The 25,785-nt window shown below is 47.2% G+C and overlaps 3 protein-coding genes and 2 long non-coding RNA genes across 5 annotated transcripts; all 5 read right to left on the bottom strand.

The window, feature by feature from the left end:
* Positions 1-941: 941 nt before the first annotated feature.
* On the bottom strand, positions 942-2,016 carry LOC119119164 (C-type mannose receptor 2-like). The gene is made up of 4 exons (XM_037245684.1): positions 1,856-2,016; positions 1,314-1,424; positions 1,122-1,229; positions 942-979 (listed from the first exon to the last, which is right to left on the bottom strand). The coding sequence occupies exons 1-4, from the start codon at positions 1,962-1,964 to the stop codon at positions 942-944; spliced, it is 366 nt and encodes a 121-aa protein (XP_037101579.1). The 5' UTR covers positions 1,965-2,016.
* Positions 2,017-2,108: 92 nt separating this feature from the next.
* LOC119119169 lies at positions 2,109-2,582 on the bottom strand. The gene is made up of 3 exons (XR_005097139.1): positions 2,556-2,582; positions 2,225-2,333; positions 2,109-2,136 (listed from the first exon to the last, which is right to left on the bottom strand). It is a non-coding gene; the product is annotated as an uncharacterized LOC119119169 (long non-coding RNA).
* A 101-nt stretch (positions 2,583-2,683) lies between these two features.
* Positions 2,684-4,512, bottom strand: LOC119119163 (C-type mannose receptor 2-like). The gene is made up of 8 exons (XM_037245683.1): positions 4,338-4,512; positions 4,159-4,263; positions 4,053-4,076; positions 3,473-3,678; positions 3,298-3,404; positions 3,065-3,177; positions 2,980-2,991; positions 2,684-2,880 (listed from the first exon to the last, which is right to left on the bottom strand). The coding sequence occupies exons 1-8, from the start codon at positions 4,510-4,512 to the stop codon at positions 2,684-2,686; spliced, it is 939 nt and encodes a 312-aa protein (XP_037101578.1).
* Positions 4,513-6,413: 1,901 nt separating this feature from the next.
* Positions 6,414-7,266, bottom strand: LOC119119170. Its single transcript, XR_005097140.1, has 3 exons — positions 7,160-7,266; positions 7,004-7,083; positions 6,414-6,429 (listed from the first exon to the last, which is right to left on the bottom strand). It is a non-coding gene; the product is annotated as an uncharacterized LOC119119170 (long non-coding RNA).
* Positions 7,267-7,748: 482 nt separating this feature from the next.
* LOC119119168 (snaclec agkisacutacin subunit A-like) lies at positions 7,749-8,185 on the bottom strand. The gene is made up of 2 exons (XM_037245689.1): positions 7,925-8,185; positions 7,749-7,859 (listed from the first exon to the last, which is right to left on the bottom strand). The coding sequence occupies exons 1-2, from the start codon at positions 8,183-8,185 to the stop codon at positions 7,749-7,751; spliced, it is 372 nt and encodes a 123-aa protein (XP_037101584.1).
* Positions 8,186-25,785: the final 17,600 nt, after the last annotated feature.

Genomic DNA, 25,785 nt, shown 5'->3' with positions numbered 1-25,785 from the left:
ATATTGTGCTCCTGAGTTAATGTTGCTGATTACTTTGAATTGAATCTTATTTATTGCTGTTAATATTATGTATGTTTATTATTATTTTATTTTATTTTTTTTGTATTTATTTGTATTGCAGCTCGGTGGCGCACTGGGTAGCACGTCCGCCTCACAGCTAGGAGGGTGCGGGTTCGATTCCACCTCCGGCCCTCCCTGTGTGGAGTTTGCATGTTCTCCCCGGGCCCGCGTGGGGGTTCTCCTGGCACTCCGGTTTCCTCCCACATCCCAAAAACATGCTTGGTAGGCCGATTGAGCACTCCAAATCGTCCCTAGGTGTGAGTGCGAGTGCGTATGGGTGTTTGTTTCTGTGTGACCTGTGATTGGCTGGCAACCGGTTCAGGATGTCCCCCGCCTACTGCCCGACGACGGCTGGGATAGGCTCCAGCACGCCCGCGACCCCCGTGGGGACTAAGCGGTAAAGAAAATGGATGGATAGATGGATGTATTTTTTTCATCATAAAATGGCAGTTGGTCAAGAATGTTTATAGTTTGAATACTTATAATTTATTTTTTAATTTCAGGCAGTGATGCACTTTGATCTGTTACAGACTAAAAACAATGTTAATAATAAAGTTATTCTTTATTGTAAGTTGATCTTTTTTTATTTATTTTTTGTTTTTTTTTAATGTTAATAACATGGAAGGGGGGGGTGCGCGAAATATTTTCTTCTCCCTAGGGGGGGGGCATCACAGAAAATAATTGAGAAGCACTGGGTTAGCCCAATGGCATCAGAGACGTTTACAATTCTAAATGATCCCTAAAAAAAAAATCACCTTTATAAAGCACGGTTGTGAAACAAACATTGCCACATGCGAGTCAACGCGAAAAACATTCAAGTACATTTGCGTACTTAATAAAATAAGAACAATTGCACAGAATTTGTGACTAATTTTGTCAGGCTACTTACCGTCAGAAGACAGCAAAGGTTCTGCCACTCCTGCAAGAGGAAAGGCAAAGACAGACGTCAGGGCAAAGACGGACGTCGGGGCAAAGACAAACGTCAGGGCAAAGACGGACGTCAGGGCACAGACGGACGTCAATGCACGATGACGGCCAGCGGAGCATCACAACTTACTCACCTTTTTTCATCTTCTTGCAGACGTAGCTTCTCTTCTTGTCGCACGTGTCGTGCTTCCAGGCGCCGCTGTCAGTGAATAAGGAAAGACACTTCCCCTCTTCGGGGTCACCTAGAGGGAGGGAGACAAGATCTCAGCGCTGCGCCGTTCCTCCAAAGTGCAGCCGACAAGCATCAGACATGCTTTCAGACCGACCTGCACTCGAGTGGCTGTAAGTGAACGGGGATCCGTCAGTCCATTGGGCGTCATCTTCCGTGGTGGAGACATCGGCGCCCAACCACAGAGAGGGCAGAGACCTGACGTAACCTGTGGACCCAAGGCAAAGGTGGAACAGGATCTAATAATAATAATAATACATTATATTTATAACGCACTTTACATTCGGAGGAATCTCAAAGTGCTACATGGCAAGTAAAAACAAGAAAACAAAGCAAGGACAAGTATAAAACAACTGGACGACAACCAGGATATGGGAACAGGAATTACGGAAATGCTAGAGTAAAGAGGTGAGTTTTAAGTCCGGTTTTGAAAGAGTCAGTGGATTGGGGTGCTCTTAGGTGGATCTTCCAGAGATGCGCTTTACTGACCCGCTCATTGAGCCCATGAGGCGCATTTTGGAACGACACCATTCATTCGTTTGTTCGATTCATTCATCCATTCATCCATCAATCCATTCATCCATCCGTCCATCCATCCGTCCATCCATTCATTCGTGACACCAACAAATGGCCGCCTACCATGCACAAAGACCTGCTCATCGCGGTCGGTGATGCTGAGCAGGTTCCCGTGGAGGCGTTGGCAGTTGGCTTGCGCCTCCTTCCAAGTCTTGGTGGGCTGGCGGATCATCAGGTAGCAGAAGTCGTTGATTGGGTCGTCCAGCCACCAGCCGCATGTAACAGTCCATTCTGCGAGCCAGACGGCGTAAGATGGCGCAAGACAGCGTAAGACGGCGGCAGTGCGGGACACCTACCCGGTTGGCCGACTAATGAGGGCAGCTGTGGAACCCCTCCGTGCTTGGCTGTAGGGGAAGAGGGGGGAATGGTGTTTACAAATATGAGCAAATGCTTGATGTGTGCAGAAGGAGCGCTCGGGAGGGGCGTTTGCACCTGTTTTGCAGACAAATGGCCGCTCCGTTGTGCAGGAGCTGGCACTCAACTCCCCAACAGAATTTGGGAACGCGCAGTCCCCCTTGGTGTCATTTTTACACTTGTAGTCCTGCGGACGACATGAGCATGTTGGACTCTGTCTGCTCGGCTTCCCAACGCCCTTCCTCGGCAATCGCGCCCAAGTTTTGCCCATTTCCCCTCCAAAACAATCCAAAATTTGAAGCCTCGAGCAACATTTCTCCTATGTCCACTTTTATTTTTATCCTACTCAAATTTGGACTTTGCCAGCTCAGATTTTGAAAAATGACTTTTTCAAAGGCATTTCACTTACGTAAGTTGTTCCGTCACTCCACTCGTAGTCGTCGTCCTCCTTCTTGAGTCCCACGAAAGCAGATTGTAAGGTTTGCGAGTGATCTTGAGGAAAGGAAGGAGAACACGAGCTTCAGGGCAAGAAGAGCTTCAGTCAAATGACGACTGCGGCGGTTCCTCTTGGTGCTCACCATACACAAATTGGGCCTCTTTCTTGGAGTGGACGCTAGCCAGGCGGCCTCCCCAGGCAAGACAGAACTTCTCGGCATCGTCAAAGGTTTTAACCGTCTTCTCGTAATGATAACAATAGTGGCCATAGTGGAAGGTGTTTTCGTGGCAGTCGGAGGCTGGGTCCACAAAGAAAAACATGACCATGACAAGATGTTCAAGTGCAAATAAGTGTGCTGCAACTCACTCGTCACTACAGCGGGACCACTTGGGCTTACACTTCGAGCAGTCTGCACAAAAAAAAAGACCTGTTGGAGCTTTTCTCTTTTCAAAGTCAACCTGATTACAAACGTGCAGGCTTACTCAGCGGCCGTTTGCACATGTAGGCCAACGAGGAAAGACAGGAGCCAGACCGCCACTTGCCGGGCTCACCCCTTCCCCCTTGGTTGACGTAGGCGCAGGATGCAACGTCGGCGCTGTCGGGAGAAAAGACACAAGCAATTATTTTCCCATTTTTCTTTTCTTTTTTTTCACTTTCCCCAAATGGCCCTTTTCAAAATTGGCTCCTCCACCTGACAACAGCAGTTACGTCTTACCTTTCGAGTTGATTTGAGGCCCAGTTGGTGTGATTCATTGTCTCGCCATCGGACCAGGTCAGATTCTGGCTCCCGTCTTCAAAGCGACACCAGAACTTGTCGCATTTCTGGGGGGAAAAAGAACAACAGTCCCACTTGTCGCAGCAGTCGACGGCCGCTTGCGCTTCTGTCTCACCTGGTTGGAGAGTCCCAGCCAGAAGGGGGTGTCCTCGCCCATGGTGCCCTTCACAAAGTCCTCCTCGGCCGAGGAGGTGATGGAGAGCAGGTCGCCGCCCATCCGGACGCAGTGGTGCCAGGCCCCCAGCCAACCGTTGGGCGTCACCACCTCCTTCTTGTAGCAGCTGGAGTCGTGCTCGAGCCACCCGGGAGCACACTTGTTGGCTGAGGGCACAATTTGGGGAACAGATCAGAGCACACTCCTGTTTTTGCCCTTCAGTCCACCATTTTGAGCAAAGGGCAATTTGCGGGTCACGGCTGGCCAAATCTACATTTTCTCGGGCAAATTGGAAGATCCGGGACTCGACTTGGTTAGCTTAGCCCAATGGCATCAGAGACGTTTACATTTTGAAAGGATTCCGGAACATTCACCTTGGCGCTTCAGAAACAACCAAAGTGCCGTTGTACAAGGTAAAACGATGCAAAAAACATTCAACACATGGCTGAGTACTTCATAAAAACGAAAAAGGACAGAATTTGTTGGTTGGCATGGTGTGACTCCAGGGTCATTGTTTTCAACGCAGTCGAAGGCGACTTACACTCAGGAGCCGGCGTAGCCTTTACTGCAAGAGGAAAGAAAAAGAGACATCAAGGCACAGACGTCAAGGGGCGATGACAGTCGGTGGGGCGCTGCCTCTCACTTACCATTTCCTCTTTTCTTGCAGACGTAACCTCTCTTCTTGTTGCACGAGTCGTAGTGCCAGTTGCCGTTGCCAGTGAGGAAGGAAAGACAATTTCCATCGGGGGTACCTGGGGGGCGGGAGAGAAGATCTCAGTGCTCCTCCGTTCCTCCAAATTGCAGCAGACAACCGTCTCCGACAGACCTGAAGTCGAGTGGACGTAAGTGAACGAGGCTCCGTCAGCCCACGTGCTGCCTTCGTCACTGATGGCGACATTGGCGCCCAACCACAGAGAGGATGCTTTCATCAGAGCCTTGATGTAACCTGTACCAGAATGAACGACATCATCAAGAGGAGCCGAGTGAGGAGGACGCGTCATCCGTTGAGCTCCGGGTGATCGACTTTCTCAGCTCAAAAGGAATTGAGTTAGACAGGGGGACCATCGAGAAATATTAAAACCAAAGCAGCAATAACAGTGCGGTTTGCAAACACAAATTGGAGCTACTGAAACAGGGTAGACGGCTGAGGGATCAGACCTCAACCAGCATCTGACCAAAAAAATGCGGATATTGCATATATATGTGTGTGTGTGTGTGTGTGTGTGTGATAAAACTGATCTATATATTAAAAAAAACTGTTCACAGAAAAACGAGAAAACGAGATTGAAGAAAAAAAAAAAAAAGCTTTTAGCTGACAGTCAATATGGATTCCGGAAGGACACTAATGGATCTTAATAGATCATCAACCAAAAGCATTTGACCCAGTAAATCATGGCATCATGGACTGGCTGAGGAGCTACTTAAGCAACAGGCAGCAATTTGTAAAAAGTCTGGAGATCATGTATCCCATAACAGGTGAACAACCTCTGCCCTTGGTCCTCTTCAACGACTTGTGTATCCAACATCATGAAATGATGATGATACAAACATCTATTGCGCTGGGGACAATTTACAGCAGCTTATGGAAACCAACAATCACCACAGAAATGAATACGTGGTTTAATGTAAAACCAAACTGCCAACAACAAAATTATTTGTCAGGTATAAATCGAAGTGAAAATTGACAATGGTATGAAAGAAAGGGTTTCTGAAAGAAAATTCCTGGGCGTGACTGTTGACAATAAAAAGCTGCTGGAAATCACACATTAATCAATCATGTAAAAACAAAAATGTCAAAGGTTATTGCAATTCTGAGGAAAGCAAGAAGCAGTCCGGACTCCAGATACTGCCATATCTGAACTACTGCGTGGAAATACGGGGTAACACCGAATAAGGCAAGCAATAGGAAAAATAACAAGGAGCATACAAACGCACTTTTTATAATACCCGACAAACTTTTGTCACTCAGGGATGTGATCAAACACAAGACGGCTCAAATTATATGTACACAGCAAGGTATAAAAGGTATAAATTTGTTTCTGGAAAGGCAAGCATGGTGGCTATCATCTGAGAAAGGAAGAGAATTTTCAGAGTGGAAAAGTCTTAACAGCGATAAAAAGTAAGGGTATGACCGTCGTTTGTGGGGTGAAATTATGGAATGGTCTGGAAAATGAGCATGAAAATAGGGCAAACACAAGTGTTCCAAAAAAAGTGTCGAAAAACTGGTTCCTTAACATGTATGAGGGGAAAAAAAAGACAAAACTGACTACACACAGACTGACTACACTCGAGCATTCTTTGTTGTTGGCGGTTTTGGGTTGTTTGTTTCAGTGACTTAGATATGGCACTTTAAAGTGGTGTTTTATTTTCCTATTTTCATGTTTTAAATAGGTTCGAAATGAACATATAACAACAACAACTTGTTCATGGCCAATATTTCAATTCATGGCCGCCTACCGCGTACGAAGGTCTGCTCATGGTCGTCGGTGATGCTGAGCAGGTTCCCTTGGAGGCGTTGGCAGTCGTCTTGCGCCTCCTGCCAGGTCTTAGTGGGCTGGCGGATCATCAGGTAGCAGAAGTCGCTCTCGGAGTTGTCCAGCCACCAGCCGCATTTCTGAGTCCAGTCTGCGAGCCAGACGGCGTAAGACAGCGCAAGACGGCGGCAGTGCGGGACACCTACCCGGCTGGCCGACTAATGGTGGCAGCTGTGGAGGCCCTCCGCGCTTGGCTGCAGAAAAAGCGGAGCGAATATGAGCAAATGCTTCACGCATCCAAAAGGGGCGCTCGGGAGGGACGTTTGCACCTGTTTTGCAGACCGGTGGGTATGTCCAGCGGCAATTACAGTTTCTGTACAGCCTTTCGCTGGTATGCAAATTAGAACAGTCACCACTGGAGCTGTAGACAACTTTTCCGTAGTCCTGCGGACGAGATTTTGGACAGAACTTTAGCGTGTTGCATTCGATGTAGTCATCTTCCCGCCGCATTTCCTCACTTGCACCGTTTTCGTACCTTCTCTCATTAAAGTTTCACTTTGGTTGTTGGTTTCACTTTGTCAGTCATAGTAGTATGAACATTGCAATAAAACATTGTGCCCGCCCTGGCAACCCAAATACATGTCTGGGAAAAACATGCACAGAGCAACTAACCCTGTCAGTCAAAGTAGTATGAACATTGCCATAAAACATTGTGCCCGCCCTGGCAACCCAAATACATGTCTGGGAAAAACATGCACAGAGCAACTAACCCTGTCAGTCAAAGTAGTATGAACATTGCAATAAAACATGGTGCCCGCCCTGGCAACCCAAATGTCTGGGGAAAATGTGCACAAAGCAACTAACCCTGAAGACCTAAAGACCGTCCATGATATATCATCTTAACCGCCTCCTCTCTAAAATCAGATCGCCAATACTTTGTAAGCGGCTGCCCGATGCCTCGAGACAAGACGGATGCCTGCAACATGACTTTTCCAAAGGCCTTCAGCAATCCACTTACAGAAGCTGTTCCGTCAGTCCACCCGTAGTTGTTGCCCTTCTTCTTTTCTCCCATCCAAGTAGAATAGTAATATGAGTGATCTTGATGAAAGGAAGGAGAACAAGAGCTTCAGGGCAAGAAGAGCTTCAGCCAAATGACGACTGTGGCGGTGCTCACCAGTAATGAATCGGGCATCTTGCTCAGAGTGTATGCTAGCCAGGTGGCCTCGCCGGGCGAGACAAAACTTCTCGCCTTCCTCCCAACTTCTATGCGTCGTGTCAAAAAGATAGCAATCATCGCCATAAAGGAAGTTGCCATCGTCGCAGTCGGAAGCTGAGGCCACAAGGAAAAACATTGAGGAGGAAACCATGACGAGATGGTTAAAGCGCAAATAAGCGTGCTGCAACTCACTCTTCATTACAGCAGTAACACTATTGAAGGTACACGTCCGTCCCTCCGGGCAGCCTGCAAAAAAAGACCCGTTTGCGCATCTCACCTTTCATCAGCAACGTGACCACGGACGTGCAGACTTACTCTGCGGCCGTTTGCACATGTAGGCCAACGAGGAAGCGCAGGAGCCAGACCTCCACTTCCCAGGCGACAACTTAACTCCTTGGTTGACGTAGGCGCAGGACGCGACGTCGGTGCTGTCGGTAGATTATAAAAAGGAACATTTTCCTATTTTTCCTTGAGTGCTCGTTCTCAAAATTGGTTCCAGAACCTTTACGCGTGTCCGCCTGACAACAGCATGCGAAGATGTGACTTCTTACCTTTTAAATTGGTCTGAGGTCCAGTTGGTGTATGTCGTTGTCTCACCATCGGACCAGATCAGCTTCTGGCTCCCGCCTTCAAAGCCACACCAGACGTCGTCGCATTTCTGGGGGGGAAAGAAGAAAACAGTTCCAGTTGTCGCTGCAGAGTCCACGACTGCTTCCGTCTCACCTGGTTGGAGAGTCCCAGCCAGAAGCGGGTGTTGCCCATGGTGCGCTTCACAAAGTCCTCCTCGGCCGAGGTGGTGATGGAGAGCAGGTCGCCGCCCTGCCAGACGCAGTGGTGCCGGGCCCCCAACCAACCGTTGGGCGTCACCACCTTCTTGTAGCAGCTGGAGTCGTGCTCGAGCCACCCGGAAAGACACTTGTTGGCTGAAGGCACAATTTGGGGATCAGGCGGACAGATCAGAGCACACTGATGGAACACTTGCATGTTTTTATTCTGTGCTATTCATTGGGGGCATCTCAACCAAATGCACGAGGATTCTGTCAGGGGGGATGGGGGGGGCCAACGCCCATTGTCGCTTTGGCCCCTTCCAAAAACATGCCTGTCCTCCATTTTTGGGTTCAGCCAGCGCCATGCAGCAACGTGGAGCTGCTGATTGTTTGCATAAAAGCATCACTTACGCCTGCCAAGGATTGCACACAATGGCCCCAAAGTGATGATACTCAGCTTCAGATGTACAGTGGGGCAAAAAGTATGTCGTCAGCCACCAATGGTGCAAGTTGTTCCACTTAAAAGATGCCATCATCATCATCATCTTCAACCTCAGCAAATACCCCACCCACCAGTTACGCACGTGTGGCATATCGATGACCAATGAGCTAAACTCAAATCAGGTCATCGCACATTTCACCACTGGAGGGTGCTAAAGCACAACGCAACTCAATCGAATGGAACACGTTGCAACAGTTGGACCGCTCCCCCCTTCTTAGCTCAAGAAGACCAACCGCCCGCCCGCCCTTCCTTATATCAAAGTACAAAGCCAAACAAGCCAGGCCTGACTGTTTCATGGAGAAGAAGGGCTTTTAAACTGCGGGCTCAATCAATCAATCAATCAATCAATCAATCAATCAATCAATCCTAATAAGCATGGACTCTGAGGGGCAAATGCAATTATTCAGATGCGCCCTGCGATTCACTAGCAGAAATGAACACGCATTGAGAGTCTCCTACTCAATTTTGCAATCTTTGAAAACATTATGCCGACACATTTTGATGATGCACAGCGATATTATGAACTGCACAACTGTGTTGCAACTTTTTGGTGTGTGATGATAACAGACCAGACACGAAGGTGTATTATTAATAATATAATTACAATTAATATAACATAATGATTATAATCTATATTTAGATCATAATAACCATGATTTTTTTTATAACAGAGGTGCTAAGAAATATCTATTGTATAAAGGGGCTGTAAGAAATTATTGCTAATACTCTATCAAGGACTGTAAGAAACTATTAATAATAATGACTAATAATGATTGATTATTATTCATTATAATTAGCTCATATAAATCATGAAAATATTCGTATCATAGGGGCGCCAAGAAATATCTTGTCTATATACACTTGTGCATAATATATTGTATAAAGGGGTGTAAGAAATGATTATTCTTATTTATTATTATCATTATCATTATTAATAATAATAAATGTATTACTTTTATTATTATTAAACTAGTATTATCACTATGATCACTATTATCATTATTATTATTATTATTATTATTATATATCATTTATTCTTCTTCTTGTGTCTTATTGTCATTCTGTGTCTTAAACCCTAACGGTGCAACTCATCTAAGTGTCACAAAGTCCAATCAGCCGCTCCTGAATTCCAAGCGTGCCCATGTTTTAGGAATAAAAAAATAGAAAAAATAAAAAATAACAGAGCGAAAGAAAAACAAAAGTATACACGGAAAAAAGAGATGGAAGGAAAAGCCCAGTAAAAACACATTCGGCTTCCAAAATAAAAGGGCCAATTTTAGATTGGATATTTTGAAGTTATATGCTCAACTTCAATACGTCATCCTGACAGCCAGTGCGCACTTAAAATTCACAAGCGGGGCTCGTTTGCCGCCGTAAGAAACGCAAAGACACTTGACTCAACGGTTTTAGCTCGTCATTTCAAAGTCACGTTGCTCGGATGTTCGGACACAACAGCTTCCCACATGAATGATGAAAATGATGATGATAAAGGCAAGCCTCGATAACAAGAAAGGTCCGGTCCGGGACAATTGACGTACACAGCAACTACATCAAAGTGTCCGAATAATGAGGATTCTTCAAAGTTCCTCAAAGTGTTTGTCGTCCAAATGTGTGACATTGCAATGATTATTTTTTTTCTCTCAGGCACCGTAATGTTAGAATAGAAGCAGATGCAGTCGTGCTAACTCACAGTACAGTACATTCCAGCTCTTTACTGTTGTTTCGATGGACTAAAGATACAAATTGCTTACCTGAAGCACATGCCCAATATATGCCAATCAGGAGAAGAACACGGTTTAATTCTTCCCACATGTTGGAGGAAAATCCCCCCTCTCACTGAGGGTCGCAACGATTCTTGTCGGAAGAAAATAAATGATAAGTCGCCTCACTGCGAGTAGCCAGTGGTTCAAGTACAGAGGAAAAATGAACGTTTGGTCCACCCTGCTCCGAGCCAAAGGCAGGCCACGCCCACACATCAAAAACGTCACATTCGAAGGTAGTCATCTCAAAGCACTCTCAAGCGACGTGGGGAGTGGCGCGCGCGTGTGTGCATAACCAAAAGGAAAAAAAAAAAAAAAAAAAAAAAGCCTTTGATTCCTTTTGTTTTTGTGACTTTGTAAATGTTCTGGAAGGGAACAACAGCGAAAAGCAGTCAACTCGTTTAACAGTAAATACAAATAATTAAATCCAAGTATGAAAGTTGGAATTCAATGAGGTGTCACTCAATTTATGTTCAAGTATACACAAGACTACAGAAGCTTTTCCATTCACGCCTCTCAGAATTCGTGTTGATTTTCAGAGAACATGAGAAAATACATTTAGCGGACGTGCTTTTGAATGAAAATGAACGAGGAGACGATGAGCAAATGAATCTGGGAGAAATGAAGGGAAAGCGTCTCCAATTGAGCCTCGCAGGCCTCGAATGCAAAAGCACAAAACATATGTAGAATACTTTTTATTCATAATATCTATAATATAAATAGGATCATTAAAAGTATCATATTTTTTATTGAATCTTTGATTCAACTCCTCTGTGAACGTGCCTTTTCCTTTCGGCATTGCTTGTAAACACTCGGTGTAGACTGGCCAGCTCATCCTACTTTGTAGCAAAGTGACTCGATTTGAGGAGAAGGGGGTGACTTATTTGCCACCCGTGCAGAGAAACCTGCAATTGAGTGAAATGGAACCGAGTGGCAATTCTATTGACAATGTACTTAATAAAGAATGCAAATTTTGAAAACCAACGTGACATTTTCTTTCATTTTTACTGCAGGTCACAATGGGAAGCAATTGATCAGTATTAAGCAACAAGGGGGCTCGGTTTTCAACAAGAGGGAGCAGACAAACAAACGGCACCGCTGCTTGTTCCTTATGTTGCGAGTCCAAGGTTGCCTGAAACCAGGGGGCGGGGCCGAGTCGTTCCTTCCGACGGGCAGACACGTGACAGCACCACACCGCAATGGCGAACAAATTGAAAAATGACTTTGGACTCATCACACTCCTTTGGCTTTGCTGCGGGGGAGTCGTCAGAACGTTCAAGGCTTCTTCCACAACGATACGTTTGTTTTACAAGAGCACAGACACATAGTTGTTCACTATTGGTCAAATTGATAATAACTAAAAAGTATCCACTTAGGGACAAAATTCCCCACATGAAATGTCTTGGAAAGTCTCGAGTGGCATGGCTGCGCGCTCAATAAATGTCCATAAAAAAAAGAAATAACAGTTGAATAAATAATGCAAATTTTGAAAACAAACGTGACATTTCTTTCATTTTCACTGCAGGTCACAATGGGGACCCAGTGTCGTTTTTGCGGACGATCGTTATTCAACAAAAACAACAACAACAACAACAACAGCAGCAGAGAACCAAAATCCACGGATAGACGGATAAGCCTTTCAACAAGAGGGCGCAGACACACAAACGGCCACGGCGCTTGCTATTACTTGAATTTAATTTCGATCGTGACGTCGACCCTCCCCCCATTGACTGGCAAATGGATCCAGAATGGTACCTGTTAAGTATTATTGTTTATGTCCGCCCTTAGACTCACTGTGTGTATTAAGGCAGTGGTCCCCAACCTTTTTTGCACCACGGACCGGTTACGTGTCAGAAATATTTTCGCGGACCGGCCTTTATATAAATAAATATATTTATATATTTATTATTTAAATATTTATATATATAAATAGGATGAAATAAAATGATACGACTGGCATAAAAACAAATATAAACCACATAAAAATAAAACGTTGAATTAGTGGGAGCACCGAGCTCTTTTCTCAGAAATGAGCCGTTCCCATCTAGGCGTAATCGGAGACAATGACACCCGAAGTGGTTAAGGTTTGTCTTTAAATGCAGGATGCTTGGTCTCCATGTGCCGAAGCAGGTTTGAAGGCTTCATTGCCTCGTTAGCTAGCCTTTCGCCACATATGCGGAGTGCACTTGGCGCGTCAGAGTCACCTGTGGCGATAAATCCATATTTTAAGTAGGACTCCAGAAATGTTCTTTTAAATGCAGCTTTCCTTTTCTTAGAAGTCGTAGCCTCTTCTTCTTCAGTGTCCTCATTGGACGTTTTTCCCTTTCCGAAGAAGCTTTCCAAACTTCTCTGTTTCTTGCTCATTTTTGCTTGCCTCGCGGGCTTGACTGTGGTGACATGTCACGTGACCGAGACGAGCGCCCTGTGTCAAGAGTCCTTATTTTTCAGATGCACCGACAGATGTAATTGGGAGAGATTCGCCAAATTTTTTATATTTTTCAAAATAAATTCTTACTCATTTTTTCTAGCTTTGCGGGCTCGACTGGGGAAACATGTCACGTGACCGGGACGAGCGTCTTAACCTGAATGAATTGATCGTCAATGAAAAAACAAACAAAAAAAAAAATTATTATTATTATTATTTTTTTTTTTCCTGTGCGGCTCCGCGGCCCGGTACCAAGTGACCCACGGACCGGTACCGGTCCGCGGCCCGGTGGTTGGGGACCACTGGCTTAGAGCGCATTTTCTCGACGAGCTGAGCACGTTTTCTAGTAAAAAGCGCTCTTGGGTGCTTCAGAGTGCCGAGTTTATCACTGCGCATGCAGAAATGACCACCTGCAACGTTTGGTTTATGTCTTATAAGCATTTTTTGTTTTATTGCTTAAATCGCATTTTCTTGACGAGCTGAGCACGTTTTCTGGATGGTGCCTCTCCCGTCACTCTGGTTAGGTTGGCATAGTAAAAAGTGCTCTTGGGGGCTTCAGAGTGCCCAGTTTATCACTGCGCATGCAGAAATGACCACCTGCAACGTTTGGTTTATGTTTTATAAGCATTTTTAATTGTATTGCTTAGAGCGCATTTTCTCGACGAGCTGAGCACGTTTTCTAGTAAAAAGCGCTCTTGGGTGCTTCAGAGTGCCGAGTTTATCACTGCGCATGCAGAAATGACCACCTGCAACGTTTGGTTTATGTTTTATAAGCATTTTTGTTTTATTGCTTAAATCGCATTTTCTCGACGAGCTTAGCACGTTTTCTGGATGGTGCCTCTCCCGTCACTCTGGTTAGGTTGGCATAGTAAAAAGTGCTCTTGGGGGCTTCAGAGTGCCCAGTTTATCACTGCGCATGCAGAAATGACCACCTGCAACGTTTGGTTTATGTTTTATAAGCATTTTTTGTTTTATTGCTTAAATCGCATTTTCTCGACGAGCTGAGCACGTTTTCTGGATGGTGCCTCTCCCGTCACTCTGGTTAGGTTGGCATAGTAAAAAGTGCTCTTGGGGGCTTCAGAGTGCCCAGTTTATCACTGCGCATGCAGAAATGACCACCTGCAACGTTTGGTTTATGTTTTATAAGCATTTTTAATTTTATTGCTTAAATCGCATTTTCTCGACGAGCTGAGCACGTTTTCTGGATGGTGGTCTCCCGTCACTCTGGTTAGGTTGGCAGAGTAAAAAGCGCTCTTGGGGGCTTGAGAGTGCCGAGTTTATCACTGCGCATGAAGAAATGACCACCTGCAACGTTTGGTTTATGTTTTATAAGCATTTTTAGTTTTATTGCTTAAATCGCATTTTCTCGACGAGCTGAGCACGTTTTCTGGATGGTGCCTCTCCCGTCACTCTGGTTAGGTTGGCAAAGTAAAAAGCGCTCTTGGGTGCTTCAGAGTGCCGAGTTTATCACTGCGCATGCAGAAATGACCACCTGCAACGTTTGGTTTATGTTTTATAAGCATTTTTTGTTTTATTGCTTAAATCGCATTTTCTCGACGAGCTGAGCACGTTTTCTGGATGGTGCCTCTCCCGTCACTCTGGTTAGGTTGGCATAGTAAAAAGTGCTCTTGGGGGCTTCAGAGTGCCCAGTTTATCACTGCGCATGCAGAAATGACCACCTGCAACGTTTGGTTTATGTTTTATAAGCATTTTTAATTGTATTGCTTAGAGCGCATTTTCTCGACGAGCTGAGCACGTTTTCTAGTAAAAAGCGCTCTTGGGTGCTTCAGAGTGCCGAGTTTATCACTGCGCATGCAGAAATGACCACCTGCAACGTTTGGTTTATGTTTTATAAGCATTTTTTGTTTTATTGCTTAAATCGCATTTTCTCGACGAGCTGAGCACGTTTTCTGGATGGTGCCTCTCCCGTCACTCTGGTTAGGTTGGCATAGTAAAAAGTGCTCTTGGGGGCTTCAGAGTGCCCAGTTTATCACTGCGCATGCAGAAATGACCACCTGCAACGTTTGGTTTATGTTTTATAAGCATTTTTAGTTTTATTGCTTAAATCGCATTTTCTCGATGAGCTGAGCACGTTTTCTGGATGGTGCCTCTCCCGTCACTCTGGTTAGGTTGGCAAAGTAAAAAGCGCTCTTGGGTGCTTCAGAGTGCCGAGTTTATCACTGCACATGAAGAAATGACCACCTGCAACGTTTGGTTTATGTTTTATGAGCATTTTTAATTGTATTGCTTAGAGCGCATTTTCTGGACGAGCTGAGCACGTTTTCTAGTTAAAAGCGCTCTTGGGTGCTTCAGAGTGCCGAGTTTATCACTGCGCATGAAGAAATGACCACCTGCAACGTTTGGTTTATGTTTTATAAGCATTTTTAATTTTATTGCTTAAATCGCATTTTCTCGACGAGCTGAGCACGTTTTCTGGATGGTGGCTCTCCCGTCACTCTGGTTAGGTTGGCATAGTAAAAAGCGCTCTTGGGGGCTTCAGAGTGCCGAGTTTATCACTGCGCATGAAGAAATGACCACCTGCAACGTTTGGTTTATGTTTTATAAGCATTTTTAGTTTTATTGCTTAAATCGCATTTTCTCGACGAGCTGAGCACGTTTTCTGGATGGTGCCTCTCCCGTCACTCTGGTTAGGTTGGCAAAGTAAAAAGTGCTCTTGGGTGCTTCAGAGTGCCGAGTTTATCACTGCGCATGAAGAAATGACCACCTGCAACGTTTGGTTTATGTTTTATAAGCATTTTTAATTGTATTGCTTAGAGCGCATTTTCTCGACGAGCTGAGCACGTTTTCTAGTTAAAAGCGCTCTTGGGTGCTTCAGAGTGCCGAGTTTATCACTGCGCATGCAGAAATGACAACCTGCAACGTTTGGTTTATGTTTTATAAGCATTTTTTGTTTTATTGCTTAAATCGCATTTTCTCGACGAGCTGAGCACGTTTTCTGGATGGTGCCTCTCCCGTCACTCTGGTTAGGTTGGCATAGTAAAAAGTGCTCTTGGGGGCTTCAGAGTGCCCAGTTTATCACTGCGCATGCAGAAATGACCACCTGCAACGTTTGGTTTATGTTTTATAAGCATTTTTAGTTTTATTGCTTAAATCGCATTTTCTTGACGAGCTGAGCACGTTTTCTGGATGGTGCCTCTCCCGTCACTCTGGTTAGGTTGGCAAAGTAAAAAGCGCTCTTGGGTGCTTCAGAGTGCCGAGTTTATCACTGCACATGAAGAAATGACCACCTGCAACGTTTGGTTTATGTTTTATGAGCATTTTTAATTGTATTGCTTAGAGCGCATTTTCTCGACGAGCTGAACACGTTTTCTAGTTAAAAGCGCTCTTGGGTGCTTCAGAGTGCCGAGTTTATCACTGCGCATGAAGAAATGACCACCTGCAACGTTTGGTTTATGTTTTATAAGCATTTTTAATTTTATTGCTTAAATCGCACTTTCTCGACGAGCTGAGCACGTTTTCTGGATGGTGCCTCTCCCGTCACTCTGGTTAGGTTGGCATAGTAAAAAGTGCTCTTGGGGGCTTCAGAGTGCCCAGTTTATCACTGCGCATGCAGAAATGACCACCTGCAACGTTTGGTTTATGTTTTATAAGCATTTTTAGTTTTATTGCTTAAATCGCATTTTCTCGACGAGCTGAGCACGTTTTCTGGATGGTGCCTCTCCCGTCACTCTGGTTAGGTTGGCAAAGTAAAAAGCGCTCTTGGGTGCTTCAGAGTGCCGAGTTTATCACTGCGCATGAAGAAATGACCACCTGCAACGTTTGGTTTATGTTTTATAAGCATTTTTAATTGTATTGCTTAGAGTGCATTTTCTCGACGAGCTGAGCACGTTTTCTAGTAAAAAGCGCTCTTGGGTGCTTCAGAGTGCCGAGTTGAGAGCGTGGTTTAGCGTCCGCCCCCGGTCCCTTATGGGACCCTATTTGGCCCGCGGACCTGCTGGCGGTACTTCCGTGGAAGCCTGTCCGCCCTCCGAGCACTCCTGCCGGGCGTGGGTTAGAGACCGCGCCCGGTCACTTATGGGACCCTAATTGGCCCGCGGACCGGCTAGCGGTACCTCCGTGAATGCCTATCCGCCCTCCGAGCACTCCTGCCGGGCCTGAGTTAGAGACCGCGCCCGGTCCCTTATGGGTCCCTAAATGGCCCGCGGACCGGCTGGCGGTACCTCCGTGAATGCCTATCCGCCCTCCGAGCACTCCTGCCGGGCCTGAGTTAGAGACCGCGCCCGGTCCCTCACGGGACCCTAATTGGCCCGCGGACCGGCTGGCGGTACCTCCGTGAATGCCTATCCGCCCTCCGAGCACTCCTGCCGGGCGTGAGTAAGAGACCGCGCCCGGTCACTTACGGGACCCTATTTGGCCCGCGGACCGTCCGGCGGGTCCCCGTGAGAGCCTATCCGCCCTCCGAGCACTCCTGCCGGGCGTGAGTTAGAGACCGCGCCCGGTTCTTTACGGGACCCTATTTGGCCCGCGGACCGGCCGGCGGGTCCTCCGTGAAAGCCTATTCGCCCTCCGAGCACTCCTGCCGGGCGTGAGTTAGAGACCGCGCCCGGTACTTTTTGGGACCCTATTTGGCTCGCGGACCGGCCTGCGGGATCTCCGTGAAAGCCTATCCGCCTTCCGAGCTCTCATGCCTGGCGTGGGTTAGCGTCCGCGCCCGGTCCCTTATGGAACCCTATTTGGCCCGCGGACCTGCTGGCGGGGATTCCGTGAAAGCCTATCCGCCTTCCGAGCGCTCTTGCCGGGCGTGAGTTAGCGTCCGCGCCCGGTCGCCTCACGTCACTCTGGTTAAGTTGGCATAGTAAAAAGCGCTCTTGGGTCCTTCAGAGTGCGGAGTTTATCACTGCGCATGAAGAAATGACAACCTGCAACGTTTGGTTTATGTTTTATAAGCATTTTTAGTTTTATTGCTTAAATCGCATTTTCTCGACGAGCTGAGCACGTTTTCTGGATGGTGCCTCTCCCGTCACTCTGGTTAGGTTGGCAAAGTAAAAAGTGCTCTTGGGTGCTTCAGAGTGCCGAGTTTATCACTGCGCATGAAGAAATGACCACCTGCAACGTTTGGTTTATGTTTTATAAGCATTTTTAATTGTATTGCTTAGAGCGCATTTTCTCGACGAGCTGAGCACGTTTTCTAGTTAAAAGCGCTCTTGGGTGCTTCAGAGTGCCGAGTTTATCACTGCGCATGCAGAAATGACAACCTGCAACGTTTGGTTTATGTTTTATAAGCATTTTTTGTTTTATTGCTTAAATCGCATTTTCTCGACGAGCTGAGCACGTTTTCTGGATGGTGCCTCTCCCGTCACTCTGGTTAGGTTGGCATAGTAAAAAGTGCTCTTGGGGGCTTCAGAGTGCCCAGTTTATCACTGCGCATGCAGAAATGACCACCTGCAACGTTTGGTTTATGTTTTATAAGCATTTTTAGTTTTATTGCTTAAATCGCATTTTCTTGACGAGCTGAGCACGTTTTCTGGATGGTGCCTCTCCCGTCACTCTGGTTAGGTTGGCAAAGTAAAAAGCGCTCTTGGGTGCTTCAGAGTGCCGAGTTTATCACTGCACATGAAGAAATGACCACCTGCAACGTTTGGTTTATGTTTTATGAGCATTTTTAATTGTATTGCTTAGAGCGCATTTTCTCGACGAGCTGAACACGTTTTCTAGTTAAAAGCGCTCTTGGGTGCTTCAGAGTGCCGAGTTTATCACTGCGCATGAAGAAATGACCACCTGCAACGTTTGGTTTATGTTTTATAAGCATTTTTAATTTTATTGCTTAAATCGCACTTTCTCGACGAGCTGAGCACGTTTTCTGGATGGTGCCTCTCCCGTCACTCTGGTTAGGTTGGCATAGTAAAAAGTGCTCTTGGGGGCTTCAGAGTGCCCAGTTTATCACTGCGCATGCAGAAATGACCACCTGCAACGTTTGGTTTATGTTTTATAAGCATTTTTAGTTTTATTGCTTAAATCGCATTTTCTCGACGAGCTGAGCACGTTTTCTGGATGGTGCCTCTCCCGTCACTCTGGTTAGGTTGGCAAAGTAAAAAGCGCTCTTGGGTGCTTCAGAGTGCCGAGTTTATCACTGCGCATGAAGAAATGACCACCTGCAACGTTTGGTTTATGTTTTATAAGCATTTTTAATTGTATTGCTTAGAGTGCATTTTCTCGACGAGCTGAGCACGTTTTCTAGTAAAAAGCGCTCTTGGGTGCTTCAGAGTGCCGAGTTGAGAGCGTGGTTTAGCGTCCGCCCCCGGTCCCTTATGGGACCCTATTTGGCCCGCGGACCTGCTGGCGGTACTTCCGTGGAAGCCTGTCCGCCCTCCGAGCACTCCTGCCGGGCGTGGGTTAGAGACCGCGCCCGGTCACTTATGGGACCCTAATTGGCCCGCGGACCGGCTAGCGGTACCTCCGTGAATGCCTATCCGCCCTCCGAGCACTCCTGCCGGGCCTGAGTTAGAGACCGCGCCCGGTCCCTTATGGGTCCCTAAATGGCCCGCGGACCGGCTGGCGGTACCTCCGTGAATGCCTATCCGCCCTCCGAGCACTCCTGCCGGGCCTGAGTTAGAGACCGCGCCCGGTCCCTCACGGGACCCTAATTGGCCCGCGGACCGGCTGGCGGTACCTCCGTGAATGCCTATCCGCCCTCCGAGCACTCCTGCCGGGCGTGAGTAAGAGACCGCGCCCGGTCACTTACGGGACCCTATTTGGCCCGCGGACCGTCCGGCGGGTCCCCGTGAGAGCCTATCCGCCCTCCGAGCACTCCTGCCGGGCGTGAGTTAGAGACCGCGCCCGGTTCTTTACGGGACCCTATTTGGCCCGCGGACCGGCCGGCGGGTCCTTCGTGAAAGCCTATTCGCCCTCCGAGCACTCCTGCCGGGCGTGAGTTAGAGACCGCGCCCGGTACTTTTTGGGACCCTATTTGGCTCGCGGACCGGCCTGCGGGATCTCCGTGAAAGCCTATCCGCCTTCCGAGCTCTCATGCCTGGCGTGGGTTAGCGTCCGCGCCCGGTCCCTTATGGAACCCTATTTGGCCCGCGGACCTGCTGGCGGGGATTCCGTGAAAGCCTATCCGCCTTCCGAGCGCTCTTGCCGGGCGTGAGTTAGCGTCCGCGCCCGGTCGCCTCACGTCACTCTGGTTAAGTTGGCATAGTAAAAAGCGCTCTTGGGTCCTTCAGAGTGCGGAGTTTATCACTGCGCATGAAGAAATGACAACCTGCAACGTTTGGTTTATGTTTTATAAGCATTTTTAGTTTTATTGCTTAAATCGCATTTTCTCGACGAGCTGAGCACGTTTTCTGGATGGTGCCTCTCCCGTCACTCTGGTTAGGTTGGCAAAGTAAAAAGTGCTCTTGGGTGCTTCAGAGTGCCGAGTTTATCACTGCGCATGAAGAAATGACCACCTGCAACGTTTGGTTTATGTTTTATAAGCATTTTTAATTGTATTGCTTAGAGCGCATGTTCTCGACGAGCTGAGCACGTTTTCTAGTAAAAAGCGCTCTTGGGTGCTTCAGAGTGCCGGGTTTATCACTGCGCATGAAGAAATGACCACCTGCAACGTTTGGTTTATGTTTTATAAGCATTTTTTGTTTTATTGCTTAAATCGCATTTTCTCGACGAGCTGAGCACGTTTTCTGGATGGTGCCTCTCCCGTCACTCTGGTTAGGTTGGAAAAGTAAAAAGCGCTCTTGGGTGATTCAGAGTGCCGAGTTTATCACTGCGCATGAAGAAATGACCACCTGCAACGTTTGGTTTATGTTTTATGAGCATTTTTAATTGTATTGCTTAGAGCGCATTTTCTCGACGAGCTGAGCACGTTTTCTAGTTAAAAGCGCTCTTGGGTGCTTCAGAGTGCCGAGTTTATCACTGCGCATGAAGAAATGACCACCTGCAACGTTTGGTTTATGTTTTATAAGCATTTTTAATTTTATTGCTTAAATCGCATTTTCTCGACGAGCTGAGCACGTTTTCTGGATGGTGGCTCTCCCGTCACTCTGGTTAGGTTGGCATAGTAAAAAGCGCTCTTGGGGGCTTGAGAGTGCCGAGTTTATCACTGCGCATGAAGAAATGACCACCTGCAACGTTTGGTTTATGTTTTATGAGCATTTTTAATTGTATTGCTTAGAGCGCATTTTCTCGACGAGCTGAGCACGTTTTCTAGTAAAAAGCGCTCTTGGGTGCTTCAGAGTGCCGAGTTTATCACTGCGCATGCAGAAATGACCACCTGCAACGTTTGGTTTATGTTTTATAAGCATTTTTTGTTTTATTGCTTAAATCGCATTTTCTCGACGAGCTGAGCACGTTTTCTGGATGGTGCCTCTCCCGTCACTCTGGTTAGGTTGGCATAGTAAAAAGTGCTCTTGGGGGCTTCAGAGTGCCCAGTTTATCACTGCGCATGCAGAAATGACCACCTGCAACGTTTGGTTTATGTTTTATAAGCATTTTTAGTTTTATTGCTTAAATCGCATTTTCTCGATGAGCTGAGCACGTTTTCTGGATGGTGCCTCTCCAGTCACTCTGGTTAGGTTGGCAAAGTAAAAAGCGCTCTTGGGTGCTTCAGAGTGCCGAGTTTATCACTGCACATGAAGAAATGACCACCTGCAACGTTTGGTTTATGTTTTATGAGCATTTTTAATTGTATTGCTTAGAGCGCATTTTCTCGACGAGCTGAGCACGTTTTCTAGTTAAAAGCGCTCTTGGGTGCTTCAGAGTGCCGAGTTTATCACTGCACATGCAGAAATGACAACCTGCAACGTTTGGTTTATGTTTTATAAGCATTTTTTGTTTTATTGCTTAAATCGCATTTTCTCGACGAGCTGAGCACGTTTTCTGGATGGTGCCTCTCCCGTCACTCTGGTTAGGTTGGCACAGTAAAAAGTGCTCTTGGGGGCTTCAGAGTGCCCAGTTTATCACTGCGCATGCAGAAATGACCACCTGCAACGTTCGGTTTATGTTTTATAAGCATTTTTAGTTTTATTGCTTAAATCGCATTTTCTCGACGAGCTGAGCACGTTTTCTGGATGGTGCCTCTCCAGTCACTCTGGTTAGGTTGGCAAAGTAAAAAGCGCTCTTGGGTGCTTCAGAGTGCCGAGTTTATCACTGCACATGAAGAAATGACCACCTGCAACGTTTGGTTTATGTTTTATGAGCATTTTTAATTGTATTGCTTAGAGCGCATTTTCTCGACGAGCTGAGCACGTTTTCTAGTTAAAAGCGCTCTTGGGTGCTTCAGAGTGCCGAGTTTATCACTGCGCATGCAGAAATGACCACCTGCAACGTTTGGTTTATGTTTTATAAGCATTTTTTGTTTTATTGCTTAAATCGCATTTTCTCGACGAGCTGAGCACGTTTTCTGGATGGTGCCTCTCCCGTCACTCTGGTTAGGTTGGCATAGTAAAAAGTGCTCTTGGGGGCTTCAGAGTGCCCAGTTTATCACTGCGCATGCAGAAATGACCACCTGCAACGTTTGGTTTATGTTTTATAAGCATTTTTAGTTTTATTGCTTAAATCGCATTTTCTCGACGAGCTGAGCACGTTTTCTGGATGGTGCCTCTCCCGTCACTCTGGTTAGGTTGGCAAAGTAAAAAGCGCTCTTGGGTGCTTCAGAGTGCCGAGTTTATCACTGCACATGAAGAAATGACCACCTGCAACGTTTGGTTTATGTTTTATGAGCATTTTTAATTGTATTGCTTAGAGCGCATTTTCTCGACGAGCTGAGCACGTTTTCTAGTTAAAAGCGCTCTTGGGTGCTTCAGAGTGCCGAGTTTATCACTGCGCATGAAGAAATGACCACCTGCAACGTTTGGTTTATGTTTTATAAGCATTTTTAATTTTATTGCTTAAATCGCATTTTCTCGACGAGCTGAGCACGTTTTCTGGATGGTGCCTCTCCCGTCACTCTGGTTAGGTTGGCAAAGTAAAAAGCGCTCTTGGGTGCTTCAGAGTGCCGAGTTTATCACTGCGCATGAAGAAATGACCACCTGCAACGTTTGGTTTATGTTTTATAAGCATTTTTAATTGTATTGCTTAGAGTGCATTTTCTCGACGAGCTGAGCACGTTTTCTAGTAAAAAGCGCTCTTGGGTGCTTCAGAGTGCCGAGTTGAGTGCGTGGTTTAGCGTCCGCCCCCGGTCCCTTATGGGACCCTACTTGGCCCGCGGACCGGCTGGCGGGAGCTCCGTGAAAGCCTGTCCGCCCTCCGAGCACTCCTGCCGGGCGTGGGTTAGAGACCGCGCCCGGTCACTTATGGGACCCTAATTGGCCCGCGGACCGGCTGGCGGTACCTCCGTGAATGCCTATCCGCCCTCCGAGCACTCCTGCCGGGCCTGAGTTAGAGACCGCGCCCGGTCACTTATGGGACCCTAAATGGCCCGCGGACCGGCTAGCGGTACCACCGTGAAAGCCTATCCGCCCTCCGAGCACTCCTGCCGGGTGTGAGTTCGAGACCGCGCCCGGTCACTTATGGGACCCTAAATGGCCCGCGGACCTGCTGGCGGTACCTCCGTGAAAGCCTATCCGCCCTCCGAGCACTCCTGCCGGGCGTGAGTTAGAGACCGCGCCCGGTCCCTTATGGGACCCTAAATGGCCCGCGGACCGGCTGGCGGTACCTTCGTGAATGCCTATCCGCCATCCGAGCACTCCTGCCGGGCCTGAGTTAGAGACCGCGCCCGGTCACTTACGGGACCCTAAATGGCCCGCGGACCGGCTGGCGGTACCTCGGTGAATGCCTATCCGCCTTCGGAGCACTCCTGCCGGGCCTGAGTTAGAGACCGCGCCAGGTCCCTTATGGGACCCTAAATGGCCCGCGGACCGGCTGGCGGTACCTCCGTGAATGCCTATCCGCCCTCCGAGCACTCCTGCCGGGCCTGAGTTAGAGACCGCGCCCGGTCCCTTACGGGACCCTAATTGGCCCGCGGACCGGCTGGCGGTACCTCCGTGAATGCCTATCCGCCCTCCGAGCACTCCTGCCGGGCGTGAGTAAGAGACCGCGCCCGGTCACTTACGGGACCCTATTTGGCCCGCGGACCGGCTGGCGGGTCCCCGTGAAAGCCTATCCGCCCTCCGAGCACTCCTGCCGGGCGTGAGTTAGAGACCGCGCCCGGTTCTTTATGGGACCCTATTTGGCCCGCTGACCGGCCGGCGGGATCTCCGTGAAAGCCTATCCGCCTTCCGAGCTCTCATGCCTGGCGTGGGTTAGCGTCCGCGCCCGGTCCCTTATGGAACCCTATTTGGCCCGCGGACCTGCTGGCGGGGCTTCCGTGAAAGCCTATCCGCCTTCCGAGCGCTCTTGCCGGGCGTGAGTTAGCGTCCGCACCCGGTCGCCTCACGTCACTCTGGTTAAGTTGGCAAAGTAAAAAGCGCTCTTGGGTCCTTCAGAGTGCGGAGTTTATCACTGCGCATGAAGAAATGACAACCTGCAACGTTTGGTTTATGTTTTATAAGCATTTTTAGTTTTATTGCTTAAATCGCATTTTCTCGACGAGCTGAGCACGTTTTCTGGATGGTGCCTCTCCCGTCACTCTGGTTAGGTTGGCAAAGTAAAAAGTGCTCTTGGGTGCTTCAGAGTGCCGAGTTTATCACTGCGCATGAAGAAATGACCACCTGCAACGTTTGGTTTATGTTTTATAAGCATTTTTTATTGTATTGCTTAGAGCGCATGTTCTCGACGAGCTGAGCACGTTTTCTAGTAAAAAGCGCTCTTGGGTGCTTCAGAGTGCCGGGTTTATCACTGCGCATGAAGAAATGACCACCTGCAACGTTTGGTTTATGTTTTATAAGCATTTTTTGTTTTATTGCTTAAATCGCATTTTCTCGACGAGCTGAGCACGTTTTCTGGATGGTGCCTCTCCCGTCACTCTGGTTAGGTTGGCATAGTAAAAAGTGCTCTTGGGTGCTTCAGAGTGCCGAGTTTATCACTGCGCATGAAGAAATGACCACCTGCAACGTTTGGTTTATGTTTTATAAGCATTTTTAATTTTATTGCTTAAATCGCATTTTCTCGACGAGCTGAGCACGTTTTCTGGATGGTGGCTCTCCCGTCACTCTGGTTAGGTTGGCATAGTAAAAAGCGCTCTTGGGGGCTTGAGAGTGCCGAGTTTATCACTGCGCATGAAGAAATGACCACCTGCAACGTTTGGTTTATGTTTTATAAGCATTTTTAGTTTTATTGCTTAAATCGCATTTTCTCGACGAGCTGAGCACGTTTTCTGGATGGTGCCTCTCCCGTCACTCTGGTTAGGTTGGCATAGTAAAAAGTGCTCTTGGGTGCTTCAGAGTGCCGAGTTTATCACTGCACATAAAGAAATGACCACCTGCAACGTTTGGTTTATGTTTTATGAGCATTTTTAATTGTATTGCTTAGAGCGCATTTTCTCGACGAGCTGAGCACGTTTTCTAGTTAAAAGCGCTCTTGGGTGCTTCAGAGTGCCGAGTTTATCACTGTGCATGCAGAAATGACAACCTGCAACGTTTGGTTTATGTTTCATAAGCATTTTTTGTTTTATTGCTTAAATCGCATTTTCTCGACGAGCTGAGCACGTTTTCTGGATGGTGCCTCTCCCGTCACTCTGGTTAGGTTGGCATAGCAAAAAGTGCTCTTGGGGGCTTCAGAGTGCCCAGTTTATCACTGCGCATGCAGAAATGATCACATGCAACGTTTGGTTTATGTTTTATAAGCATTTTTAGTTTTATTGCTTAAATCGCATTTTCTCGACGAGCTGAGCACGTTTTCTGGATGGTGCCTCTCCCGTCACTCTGGTTAGGTTGGCAAAGTAAAAAGCGCTCTTGGGTGCTTCAGAGTGCCGAGTTTATCACTGCACATGAAGAAATGACCACCTGCAACGTTTGGTTTATGTTTTATGAGCATTTTTAATTGTATTGCTTAGAGCGCATTTTCTCGACGAGCTGAGCACGTTTTCTAGTTAAAAGCGCTCTTGGGTGCTTCAGAGTGCCGAGTTTATCACTGCGCATGAAGAAATGACCACCTGCAACGTTTGGTTTATGTTTTATAAGCATTTTTAATTTTATTGCTTAAATCGCATTTTCTCGACGAGCTGAGCACGTTTTCTGGATGGTGCCTCTCCCGTCACTCTGGTTAGGTTGGCAAAGTAAAAAGCGCTCTTGGGT

Source organism: Syngnathus acus, unplaced genomic scaffold (assembly GCF_901709675.1).
Source record: "Syngnathus acus unplaced genomic scaffold, fSynAcu1.2, whole genome shotgun sequence".
NCBI lineage: Eukaryota > Metazoa > Chordata > Actinopteri > Syngnathiformes > Syngnathidae > Syngnathus > Syngnathus acus.
The sequence above is the reverse complement of the archived record's forward strand: the minus strand, read 5'-3'. Positions and strand labels throughout refer to the sequence as shown.

Coding starts and splice junctions, on each gene's coding strand:
- LOC119119168 (XM_037245689.1), bottom strand. CDS start 8,185: ATGCAAGTGTTCCATCAGTGTGCTCTGATCTGTCCGCCTGATCCCCAA. Junction 7,860..7,924: donor GGCTGGGACTCTCCAACCAG/GTGAGACGGAAG, acceptor TTTCCCCCCCAG/AAATGCGACGACGTCTGGTG.
- LOC119119164 (XM_037245684.1), bottom strand. CDS start 1,964: ATGATCCGCCAGCCCACCAAGACTTGGAAGGAGGCGCAAGCCAACTGC. Junction 1,425..1,855: donor TGAGCAGGTCTTTGTGCATG/GTAGGCGGCCAT, acceptor TTGGGTCCACAG/GTTACGTCAGGTCTCTGCCC. Junction 1,230..1,313: donor TTACAGCCACTCGAGTGCAG/GTCGGTCTGAAA, acceptor CCCTCCCTCTAG/GTGACCCCGAAGAGGGGAAG.
- LOC119119163 (XM_037245683.1), bottom strand. CDS start 4,512: ATGACGCGTCCTCCTCACTCGGCTCCTCTTGATGATGTCGTTCATTCT. Junction 3,679..4,052: donor GGCTACGCCGGCTCCTGAGT/GTAAGTCGCCTT, acceptor TTGTGCCCTCAG/CCAACAAGTGTGCTCCCGGG. Junction 3,178..3,297: donor GCCTCAAATCAACTCGAAAG/GTAAGACGTAAC, acceptor TTCTCCCGACAG/CGCCGACGTTGCATCCTGCG.